The 12,107-nt window shown below is 54.2% G+C and overlaps 4 protein-coding genes across 4 annotated transcripts; 2 read left to right on the plus strand and 2 right to left on the minus strand.

Moving 5' to 3' along the window:
- Window positions 1-18: 18 nt before the first annotated feature.
- On the minus strand, window positions 19-1,108 carry VC83_02646 (uncharacterized protein). The gene is made up of 2 exons (XM_024466304.1): window positions 590-1,108; window positions 19-534 (listed from the first exon to the last, which is right to left on the minus strand). The coding sequence occupies exons 1-2, from the start codon at window positions 673-675 to the stop codon at window positions 156-158; spliced, it is 465 nt and encodes a 154-aa protein (XP_024326501.1). The 5' UTR covers window positions 676-1,108; the 3' UTR covers window positions 19-155.
- Window positions 1,109-2,027: 919 nt separating this feature from the next.
- Window positions 2,028-4,099, plus strand: VC83_02647 (uncharacterized protein; the record flags this gene model as incomplete). The annotated part of the gene is made up of 2 exons (XM_024466305.1): window positions 2,028-4,035; window positions 4,096-4,099. The coding sequence occupies exons 1-2, from the start codon at window positions 2,324-2,326 to the stop codon at window positions 4,097-4,099; spliced, it is 1,716 nt and encodes a 571-aa protein (XP_024326500.1). The 5' UTR covers window positions 2,028-2,323.
- A 19-nt stretch (window positions 4,100-4,118) lies between these two features.
- VC83_02648 (uncharacterized protein) lies at window positions 4,119-4,705 on the plus strand (the record flags this gene model as incomplete). The annotated part of the gene is made up of 2 exons (XM_024466306.1): window positions 4,119-4,341; window positions 4,398-4,705. 2 exons carry the CDS (start codon window positions 4,119-4,121, stop codon window positions 4,703-4,705), a joined length of 531 nt encoding a protein of 176 aa, XP_024326503.1.
- Window positions 4,706-5,882: 1,177 nt separating this feature from the next.
- VC83_02649 (uncharacterized protein) lies at window positions 5,883-11,563 on the minus strand. Its single transcript, XM_024466307.1, has 3 exons — window positions 10,836-11,563; window positions 7,464-10,690; window positions 5,883-7,408 (listed from the first exon to the last, which is right to left on the minus strand). Exons 2-3 carry the CDS (start codon window positions 10,148-10,150, stop codon window positions 6,844-6,846), a joined length of 3,252 nt encoding a protein of 1,083 aa, XP_024326502.1. The 5' UTR covers window positions 10,151-10,690; window positions 10,836-11,563; the 3' UTR covers window positions 5,883-6,843.
- Between the last annotated feature and the right edge of the window lie 544 nt (window positions 11,564-12,107).

Genomic DNA, 12,107 nt, shown 5'->3' on the forward strand with positions numbered 1-12,107 from the left:
TACAACAGTACATATTACGCACACGTTGATTTTTATCTACTCTAAACCAATTTATTATTACACCAATAATCTATTACCGGGCGCCGAGCCATATATAACTTCCAGTTGAATCCTTTTCCTCGATTGGTCTCATCGTTCTGCGAAAACTGGGCCGCTTACAGCACAAGGGCCAATCCAGCAGCACCCAAGATACCAGCCATAGGCGCAGCGGTCCTCATGGCGCCTGCTTTGCTGGTGCCCGAGCTTCCGGCACCTCCAGTGGAGCTGGCTCCGGACTCGGTGGCGGACGACGACTCGCCGCTGGTAGAGGAGGACTCGGTGGCGGACGACGACTCGCTGCCGGTAGAGGAGGACTCGGTGGCGGACGATGATTCGCTGCCGGTGGAGGAGGATGCCTCGGAGCTGGCGGTAGACGAGGCTTCGCTGTTGGAGGAGGCGCCGGTCTCCTGGCTTGCTGAGGAGCCGCCGCCGGTGATGCTGCCGAGGGCGCTGCTGACTTCTCCGCCGGCTGCGGAGGTGATTCCTCCAATGATACTGGGATACGTTAGGATATTGCTGTGGGAGGTTGGTGAGGGGGGTGAGAACTTACTCCACACGCTTCTCTGGCTGCTGGAGACCTGGGGTTGCGATGGCAAGGCCGCTGAGGAGGGCGACGGCGAGGTATTGGAATTGCATTTTGAAGTGAGTGAAGGTTATTAAAGTTTTGAGGCGTGGAAAATGACGAGCAGTTGTGATATGTAGACAAAAAGACTTTTTGAACTTTTGAGATTCGTATGGGAAGAAGAGGACTGGAAAAGAGGACTCCACTCCTACCCTTATATTAAAACCATTCTTACTAATCTGTTGACAGCACTGTTATCATTATGATAGTATGACATATATCAAAGATACAATAGAGTATGATGTGATGCTGATTTGTCGTCATGTAGCCCTTGTAGGGCAATTTAGCTTAGTGAACGAATATCGTCCGACCAATCAACGAGCAAAACCTGTAGCAGATCCGCTATGTGGGCTGATGGTTTGGCAATTCAACATTGCTAAAGATGGTCTGTCGTTGCTTGTTTGCGGCTAAGAATGTTATGCATAGCAAGGTTCTTAGTGTCGGTACATGAGGAAAGTTGGAAATTGGATGCTGGGAACATGGGACAGTTTCACAAGCGCATAGATCACGTGATTAATAATTATGAAATCTACGTACAGTACACACTCCGTATCGTTGTTTTGGAAAACATGTGTGGCGTTGCAGGCGCGCAGATCACGTGATTGATAATTATGAAATCTACGTACAGTACTCCGTATCGTTGTTTTGGGAAAACATGTGTGGCGTTGCAGGCGCGCAGATCACGTGATTGATAATTATGAAATCTATCGTTGTTTTTGGAAACATGTATGGCGTTGCAGATGTGGCGTCGGTACGGGTTGTGGCTGTGTTTTACGGCGGCCCATGACGAAAGCGTCAGGAGGCTTGGGAGAGGTGGGATATTTTGATATTTTGTTCTGGAAAGGTCAGATATCTCCCCTGCTGCCAGACCAGCCACCAGACCAGCCGCGGACAGACCACAGACAGACCACAGACAGACCACAGACAGACCACAGACAGACCACAGACAGACCACAGACAGACCACAGACAGACCACAGACAGGCCACAGACAGACCACAGACAGACCACAGACAGGCCACAGACAGGCCACGGTGGCTGTGTCTTGGGGATATATATATATGTGAAGCGGTGGCTGTTGTCAGGCGCACACAATGCGGCACACCACCCATTGTCTGAGATGTCACGCCATAGCAGCCAGACACAGCCAGAGACAGCCTCGTCGTCTGGTACAAATCCTTTCACGTATATTGTCTGGGAAGGAGGAAGGATGATATTTGGCGCCTGCCTGACTTCTGACTTCTAGCGCCGTCGCGGCACTGCTAGAGCCGTCGATAGGCGCAAAAGCTAACTCACTCCCTGCCGACTTACCCCTCCAACCAACACCCCGCCTAGCCTGTAACCCTTCCCACACTGTAACAACTTTCTATCATCATCATCATCATCATCATCATCATCATCATCATCATCATCATCATCATCATCATCATCATCGCCACCTATACTTCAACTTCATTGCTATCTTAGCTTCTTGCCTTACACTCACTATCGCTCTTAGCTTCAACATACCCCGTGGTGCAATATAGATTTGGTTCTATAGTGAGCTCTACAATCTACTCATCGCACTGGGTTCAAAGCCTGGTTGCTACCCAAAGCTCGTTGCAAACTTCATCTCCAGGTGTTGACGCAGACGTTGTTCTGATATAACATATCCGTCGACATAATGTCAACCTACGACTCCTACGACACCGAAGCTCCACGGCGGCACCGATCCCACCGGCACCACCTCCGGGACGAGCGGGACGACCCTCGTTACGCCGAATCCACGGATACCTACGTCAGAGGCCCGGCTATTGTCGACCCACCATATGTCTCGTCGCGACAAGACTTGACACTTCGCGGACGAGAAGATAGCGACCTATCCATCGAAGAAGTCCCAAGAGCCTTTCCGCCGCCCGGCACGGATGATCGCTATGGCCCTCCTGCGCGATCCCGCTCAGTCGACCGACACCCCCAGTACGGCCAGTACCTCGGGGACACCAGACGCTCCGAGCGAGACGACGATCGCCGTTCGACGACTGAGAAGGGGAAGAAGGGTGTAAGGAGACGCCGCTCGCTGTCGCGCAACCAGAAGATCATGGCCGCTGTCGGCGGCGCTGCTTTGGCTGTTGGCGGCAAGGAGTTATGGGACTATCGCCAATCCAAGGCGCAGGGAGGCGAGCGCAAGGACCGGAACATACTCGCTACTGCTGCTGTTGGTGCGGCTGGCGCCTTCGCTGGCTTTGAGGGTGCGGATATCTACACGAAGAGGTTCGGCGACAAGAAGGAGAAAGAGGTCAAGGAGAAGCACGCTATCGCCTACGACAGGGATGGACACGCAATCGAGTACTACTCGGAGGAGGAAAAGGAGGAGAAGCCCAAGAAGAGCCGCAGAAAGTCCATCGTCGAAGGCGCCATGGGACTTGCTGGCTTGGGCGCAGCTGCAAAAGCGATGGGTGGCCATGATGACGACCGCAGCGACCGTGGTGACCGCAGCGACCGTGGTGACCGCAGCGACCGTGGTGACCGCAGCGACCGTGGTGACCGCGATGATCGTCGCAGACGTCACAGTAGCGAATCGAGCCGCGGAAGCCGTCGAACCAAGGGAGATGGCGAACGAGGCCGAGGCAAGTCACCCGAGGGTGTTGCTAAACTCCAGCAGGCTGCAAAGGCCGCTTTACTTGCTGGTGCAGCTGAGGCCTTCCGCGTTCGCAACGAGCCAGGGGGATGGAACGGTGCTAAAGGCAAGCGCATCTTGACGGCTGCCATCGGAGCTGGTAGTGTTGGTGCAGCCGCAGCTAGCGACAACCCAGAGCACAACAGCAAACGCCATCTCTTGGAAGCTGTGGTTGGCGGTTTGGCAGGTAACAGACTGATCAATGGAGCTCGAAGCGACGATGGCAAATCTTCCCATGGTGGGGGTGGCCGTCACCGCTCTCGTTCTAGATCGGCTATGCCACTCGCTGCTCTTGCTACTGCAGGCTTGGGAGCCATCGCCGCTAAGAAGCGTCACGACCGCTCGACATCCCGCTCTCGTGACGACCGACGAAGACGATCCGGCTCAGAAGACAGCCAAGATTCCCGCGACAGACGCCCCAAGCGCAGCAAGAGCGTCACCGACTACGCGCGAAAGGGCCTAGCAGCACTCGGTCTGAACGACGCCACAGACGACCGTTACGGTAGCAGTAGGAGGGACAGGGACCGTGACATGGACGACTCCCGCAGCGACGTGCGCAGCCACAAGTCATCATCTCGCCGCTACCGCGACGACCGGTACAGGGACCGGGACTTGGATTCCTCGGACGACGACTACGACCGCAACCGCCGCGACGACAGGCATCGGGACAGGGACTACGATGACCGGCGGAGTCACCGGGGTTCGGACGGCAGAAGCAGGCAAGTAGCCGAAGGCAAACAAGCGATATAGCGATTCTGACAGTCTTGGCTGCTCTGCAGATGATAACAAGAGGATCAAGAAGATGAAAGGTAAGCAATTTCTTACTGCTGGTCTTGCGACCGTGGCGACTATTCATGCCGCGCATAATATATATCAGGGCGTGGAGAAGCGGAAGGCGGGGCATAAGGCTGTGGCGGAGGGGGATATGACCCCGGAAGAGGTGAGGAAGGAGAAGGCGAAGGCGAGGATGCGGACGGCGGCTTCGGTTGGCATTGCTGGCCTCGGTATCAAGGGTGCTATCTCTGGTAAGTGAACTCTTCTCATTAACAGCTACTATTATTTGCTAACTCCTCGTGACCAGAATGGAAAGAAATAAGCGAAATGAGAGGAGAATACCGCAAAGCCCAAATCGAACGAGTAGAACGCCACCAAAAACGCCGCGATCGCGCTGCCATCCGCTCCAACCAAGGACGCAGCAGACGCGTCTCTCCCAGTCGCCGCATCGCAGATGCTCCTTACCAGTCGTCGTCGGATCTTTCTCCCCCGGATGCTAGGAATGGTCGTCAGCGCCTCTATATTGATGATGATCCCTATGCGCCGTACGCTCAGGACTTGCCTCCGCCTCCGGGGTATGATTCTCGGGATTCTCGGGATTCTCGCAGGGGATAGAGACCTTCTTTTGACACGACCATTACGACGTTATGACACTACAATACAATACACGCATTCTACTTTAGAAAGGAGTCAGGAACTCCAAGCAATGATACCCTAGCACACACACACACACACATTACATTACATTCCTCACGCCGCCGCCGCCACCCGCACCGCCAGCCTCCACAACGCCTTCCTGCCTGCCTCTACTCATTTTCATTTAACCAAACGGCGTCACCATGCATGCTTTTCTTCATCTCGTGTATGGAGTTCGTTCGTTCTTACCTTATCGCGAGAATACAAAACACTGATTTTCAACCCCCCTGTGATTAGCTCGACGCACTTGAGCGCAAAGCCAGCCCGAGTTTATACCTCTGTGCCTCTTGCGCCCCGACTTCTTTCCTGCCCTTCCGACACACCCCACCTGTGCAGGTGACCTGCAGCTCGACGCAGGCTTGTGCGGCTGGGATGTCGATTTTTACCAGCACGGTGAGCGTTACGACTGCGGATTTTAAGAGATTACGAATTACGAGCGGCGGATACCCACGAACGAATGATGGTTGGATGTGACGGATGCGATTGGGTTCGGGGGTTTTCTACTATTAAATACGTTTTTTATCTTTTCTTACTTAGTTCGTGTTATTTGCGCGATGTTTTTTTTATTTTATATTTGAGATTTCAGATCATTGCAGGGATAGAATGGACTCAACTCCTGGGTTCTTCATGTGTGTGGGAAGAGGGGTGGAGGAATAGGATAGGGATAGGATAGGGATGGGGTAGGGATGGGGTAGGGGGGGCAATGCCTGATGATTATATACTTTTAACGAGGAATGGATTTCGTATATTTGGTTCCTGGGTGTGAGATGTGTGGGTGGTGTATCTACCGACTTATGCTATGAACGAGAAGGGAGGTGTGCAAGATCCGTATACTACAATACTCGGATAGTTCATCAACACCATTTCCCAGTCACAAACTCCAAAAGGCACATCCGGCACACTATCAATATCAAAAAATTCTTAACATCCTCCATCCCCCCTCCTACCCCCCATCCCAAGTTTTCAGTCAATTTTCTATAATTACAGTAACAACAAAGTCCCAAACGAAGTTGATCATATTATTTCCCCCCTTCCCCCTTCCCCCTTCCCCTTTTCCCTCTGGTCCTCCACCCCTGTCCCCCACCGCCCCCGTAAACCCGCGAAATCCCAACGCTTCCCCCTCCCCTTCGCCCATGTCTATGCGTAGAGAAGAAAACCCCATCGAACATAAAAGTTGGAAAAGCGTAGACTCCAGTTGTGCAGGCAGTGCATTGATTGAGATCCTGATACGAAGGAGTTGGGTGGCGATGACTAGTTGGTCGAGGTTCCTTTATTTGGAATCCCGGACTTGCCCCTTGCTCCAAGGCTAAGTGCGATAAAGCGACCCCTCTGCCAGTCGTCGGCGTTCCCACAGCCATGAAGTAGAGCGGGCCTGGTATTCTTGGCACAAAAAGCACAATCGCAAGAAACCACCAAAAATCCACAAAAAAACCACAATCATCCCATTCGCAACAAAAGGATGTCCAAATACGTATTTTTTCCACAAACTCGCGCGCGGTGTATAACCCCCTCCACTGCAACGCCAGCAAGTGTTCGGACGTTGGGTGGGTTTGTGTTGTTGCAAAGACAAAAAGAAGTTTCAAATCTTGAGAAGAACGATGATGTCGTAGATACGAATTTTCCATAAGAAGCTAAGCCGGCTGTTTTCCCTCCTGCGCGATTTCCTGCATAGTTCGTTCGTGTGTGGTCGAGGCAGTTTCAGTTGTACACAAAATAAAATAAAAAGGGTGTTGGTTTGGTTTTTATTACTTGAAGAATTGTTGCGGTTGGTTATTCCGAGATTTTTGTAGAATGAGAAAAAAAAGAGAAGAGTGTGTGAGTGTTTTCCCGCTCCGAAAAGTTGTGGGCAAAAATGAAGTTTTTATGCGAGAGAGAGGCTCATTAAAGTAGGTATATCGGTGATGAAAAGTCCCGCGGGACGCTTGGTGATGTGGTGTGTAAACGGATATGTCGAGAATGAGAGGTATCTTATCATTCGTAGACTGTAGGTAGGGCCAAGATATCGAAGGTTGCAGAACGGAAGAGCGAGAGAGCGACGAGCGGACAGCGGCAAATTTTTACCTCTCCAACTCCTCCCTCAACACCGGATCCACAAACCCATCAACCTTCTTCCGACTCTTCATATCCAACGCTCCATTCCTCCACGCAGCCCTCAACTTCGCAAAAGCCGGCCTATCCCTCGCCCTATCCTCCTCCCTCACCAACTCGACATAATGCCTCGCAAACACCTCCGGCACCGTGCGCTTCTTGCTATTCAACACCTCATCATAAAACGTCACCAGGTGATTCATCCCAAACATCGCCCGGCGCGCGGAATCCTCGTACGCGCACCGCCGGAACTCCTCGTACATCTGCGGATTGAAGTTGCGGATCAGGAAGTGCGCCCAGAACTGGTACAGGACTTTCATGTCGTTGTCGACGTCGGCGGTGGGGGAGGAGGAGCGGTTTTGGAGAGCACGGCTGCGGATGGAGGTGTATGGCTCGCTGGTCTTGGATTCGTTGGGAGGGGTTGGGCCTTGTTGGCTCTTGAGCCACATGACGGGGGGGGCGTTGCCGAAGACGAGGCGCGTGGGGGACATGGTTGAGCTGGGGCTTAGGGAATTTCTTAGGCGTTCGGGAGAGCTGTGGTGGTGATTAGCAACTAGCACATAGCTATGGTGACACTGGCATAACTTACATTTCCGAACTCTCACCGTTGCCGCTTGTCAACGGGCGACCCTGGCGCTTCTCAGCCTCCTGGGCCTCCTCGATGATGAGCCGCGCATCAATCGAACCATTCGAGAATGTCCTCGAGTTCGCATTATAAGGAACCCTCTGCGGTGCCTCTCCAGATGCCTTCTGGCTGTACACGACAGTAAGGCTGCTAATCTCCTCATCCGAGAAGGTAGTAGGAACATCGACATAGTCCGCCGCATTGAACGCCGGCGCAGGCGCAAACTCTGGCACCGCAGCCGAGAGCGGGGAATCGTGAATGGGGGGAGGAACGAATACGTTCTCGCCGCCGTTCAGATTCGGCGACCCTGCAGCATAGGGAGCGAAGCTCTGGACACCGTTCGGGAACGGTGGCGGGGGTCCTCCTTGTGGGCCCTGAGGCATCATCCGCTGAGGCATCTGTCCGCGAGGATGGGATTGGCGGTAAAACCTCTCCGGGCCCTTGTTCCTCGCGGCGTCATCTCTCTCCTCGGTAGGAAGAACCCACTTCTCCCAGCCGTCGTTTCTCCTAAGCCTATCGACGCCATCGTCTCCGACGACAATCCCGATGACATCGGACTCCTGGCACGCGTAGCGCAGGAGCTCAAAGTCCTGGGTGAGGGACTGGATTCTCTTGAATCCTGCGATGAAGGACAGGAAGACAAAGCCTTGCGAATCCATGTGCTTCCTCAGGAAAACATCCTTGCACAGGTTGTCGATGGAGAAGTAGTACTCCAGCTGCATCGTGACCATAGCCATCACGGAATAAGGCTCCGCATATGGGTTGTACGACACAGCGCTCATGCTCTGCATTCCCGGGTAATCAAACATAGCACCATTGGTAGAAATCGGCGACATCATCGGAGGCCCATTCGGGTTCCCTGGATACCTCGGGTACATCGGTCCCGAATTCGGGTTAGACTGCGATCGCGGGGGAGGAACGCCACTGCGTCCACGCTGAGCCGGATGCGGGAAGCCACCCGCGAATGGCTGAGATGGGGGAGTAGGGCTGTATGGGCCATTTGGTCTCATGTTGTAGCCGTTAATTGGCTGCTGGACCTGGCCATTGCTGTAGGCCTGCTGAGGATGTTGCTGTTCGTTGGAGAAGTTGCCGTGGTTGCCACGGCCACGGTATCCGCCACGGCCGCGCTCAGAGCGACCCTCGCCGCGCTCACGCCCTTGGTGTCCGTTGGCGTCCTTCTGGAAGTCGCCGGCGCGGGCATTGAACTCGCTGCGCATGTCATAGCCGGCAGAGTGCGGGTGAGCATGCGAATCAGAGACGCCGTTTGGCTGCTCATTCTTCTGAGACCTCGCGCCATCGCTTGGGCCATTGGTAGGCTCTGTCTGTGTCGCGATGGACGATCGACGACCATTGGAAGATGCTGCGGCGTCGGCCTTTGCTGCCGTGGACTCGGTCTTCTTCTCAGCAGTTGGCGGCTTGCGCGCATCACGATACGAATCGCCTACAGACCTCTTGGAGGCGTTAGGTGGGAGAGACGTAGCACGACCACTGCCAGCGCTGTCTCTGCCACGCTCGCGGTTATCGGGGCCTGTATTCTCGGAAGAAACAGTCTTGTCTCCACCGGGCCCATCATTCGATGACTGGGCACCACGGCCACCGCCATCACGACCAGCAGGACGTCCCGCACGGCCTCTAGCTCCACGAGCTGGCAGCGGGGTGTTGAAAGTGACGGATGGTGTATATGGCACGCTAACCCACTTCTCCTTCTGCCTTGGCTGCTTATTCGCGCTGGACTCTGCGTCCTTCTCGTCCTTGTCGATCTTCTCCTGCGCTTTGCGCTTCTCCTCCTCCAGAGCAGTCTCGGGGGTAGGCCATGAAACGGCGTCTTCAACGGGCGGTGGCAGCTGGTTCGCAGCAGCCTTTTCGTCCTTGTCGCCCACTCGGCTTCCTCGCGGGGCAGATCGCTTGTTGTAATCCTCCTTCCCCCTGGAAGAATCGGCGTTCTTCTTCTGACCCTTGGTCTCTCGTGCTGATCCGTTCTGGCTCGGGCCAGCGGACTTCTCGCCCTCATCGGCCTTGGGTTTCCTCTTCTCGGTGGGCTTCGCCTCAGTCGAGGCCTCGGCCGCTGTGGGCTCCTCGGTCACTGGCTTCGAGGCCATGCGTTGCTGCCAGAAATTTACAGCAGGCGGTGGTGCTGCAACCAGAACCTCCACTGGCTTTGGCTCCTCCTTCTCTTTCTCAGCATCCTTGTCGGCGTTCTTGTCCTTCTTTCCTTTCCTCGTCTTTCGTCGATCGCCATCTGGCTTCTCAGAGACGGTCTCGGACGCGGCTGGTCGGTCCCATGGCGAGTCCGACAGCTTCGGTGCAGCAGCAGCCTCCTCCTCGCGGGGAAGTGTTGATGTCGAAGCGGTGCCGTAGCTCGGCGATGCGGGAACCGAGTTCTGGAAAGACGCAGTGGTCGAGCTGGCCAGGGTTCCGGGAACCTTGGCATCGGCGTCACCGTTGGTGCTCCGATTAGCATCAGACGTGGCTGCAGTATTGCTGAAGTCCAGCGTGGACTCAACGGACAGGCTCGTATCCTTCGATGGTGTGTTCGTGCTCGACGTATTCTGACTTGAGAGCAGCGAGGCGTTCGCCGCAGCGCGGCCCTTCGCAGCCTGGGCGTATGAGAAAGCCGCAGCCGACTCTCTTGTTGTTGCTGTGGTGGTCATTGTGTAGGTGTGTGTGGGTGTGTGTGGTCGAAAAAAAGACTTTTGGGTGTTGAAGCGATTTCCGAGGGCGAAAATGCTTGGGTATCGGTTCTTCCGCTACTACGGCTGGAAGAAGTTCAGCACCTCCAAAGGTGGATGAGCGGAGAGGTGTTGCTAGACCTCCCCGCACGGCACGTACGATTGCCTCTCAGGATTCGTGCTGTCGATTCACCGAGAAAAAAGTTATGCTTGCAACTTGTTCTGGTCAGAGTTCAAGCCACAATTGTAGAGAGAGAGATCGGGTGATCGGAAGTGCTTAGAAGAACAGGTGTAACCTGAGTGAGACCTCTTCGAGAAACGACCAGAGTCGAGTGTATCGGTGTAGGAGTCGGTCGTCGTTTGTGGACTCTTGTGGTTAGATTGTGACGATCTGAAATCCTGCCGCGAAACCAGAGCGCGAGCGATGAAAGTTGTGGGTGCGAGATGCAATGGGCCCCAGCGCTGGAACTCCTGCTCGCGAGGGCGAAATGGCAAGTGGCAATCGACTGGTAAAGATGGACTCTGTAAGGTCAAGGTAGTTAGCATCAATTGTTGTGGCCCGGATGAGGTCGTCAAATAGTAGTTTGTGGTGGAGGGATGGATGGATCACGAGTGGTGCGAAAAAGAAGATGGCCGTTTGGGGCTGTGGGGCACAAGGGAAGCGAACCTCGTGAATGTTCACCTTGCAGCCAGAGGGTGAATATGAACAGGATGAATCTGGCGGCAGAGTCGGTGTTGTTTGGTGATTGAATGGGGAAAGTTTCCAAGGTTGTGAGGTTGGAGGTTGGAGGTTGGAGGTTGGAGGGTGGAGGTTCGGCACGTATCGACTTGCTTGCTGTGTGCTCTGCTTCACAAGCGGAGACACGGGACGGAACACAAAAAGTCGAGAGTCGTCGATCGCTGGCGAAGGAAGCTTCTTTCTTGTCGCTGGTGTCAACGAAGGTCCCTGTTAAACCCAGTTGTTTGGGGAGAGAGAGAGAGAAAGAAGTTCAGGAAAGAGGTGACTTGGGGGAGGGAAGATGGAGGAAGGTCTGAGGTTGATAGGGCTAAAAGTTGCGTTCTTTTTGGGTTGTTGATCTGAATAATGTGGTTCACAAAAATTAGCTCGGCCGTGCTAAACACACGCCCACATACCACACCCGTAACTCGGCTAGGACAGAAAAAACTCGGTATAAACCATCCAGCATCTAGTAGTGTATCCAGCGTCTAATCCAGCTCATCCAGCTTGCATCCAGCATCTAGTAGTGTACCCAGCATCAATCCAGCTCTACCATCCAGAATCTAGTAGTGTATCCAGCGTCTAATCCAGCTCATCCAGCTTGCATCCAGCATCTAGTAGTGTACCCAGCATCAATCCAGCTCATCCAGCTTGCATCCAGCATCTAGTAGTGTATCCAGCATCTAATCCAGCTCATCCAGCTTGCATCCAGCATCTAGTAGTGTACCCAGCATCAATCCAGCTCTACCATCCAGCATCTAGTAGTGTACCCAGCATCCAATCCAGCTTGCATCCAGCATCTAGTAGTGTACCCACCATCTACTCTACCACCCACCATCTAGTACTGTATCCAGCTCTACCATCCAGCATCCAGCTTCATCCAGCCCAGTACACTCCCCATACACCCCCCTACACTCCCCCTAATCCCCCATATCCCCTACACTCCCCCATATCCCCTACACTCCCCCATATCCCCCATATCCCCCTACACCCCCCTACACTCCCCCATATCCCCCATATCCCCCATATCCCCATATCCCCCTACACCTCCCCCATAGTGCCAGAGCCAAACGACCGATGTGGCCTGTGAGTGCAACGATCTCCACGGCCGGCGCTTCCGCGGCAGTCTGTGCACCCCAGTCCAGTAACCAGCCCAGTAACCGAAGTACCGCCGCTACTTGGCTGGCCCTTCTTCTTCAGCACCGACGGGTACGAGTAAGC

Source organism: Pseudogymnoascus destructans (genome assembly GCF_001641265.1).
Source record: "Pseudogymnoascus destructans isolate 20631-21 unplaced genomic scaffold scaffold_5, whole genome shotgun sequence".
Lineage (NCBI taxonomy): Eukaryota > Fungi > Ascomycota > Leotiomycetes > Thelebolales > Thelebolaceae > Pseudogymnoascus > Pseudogymnoascus destructans.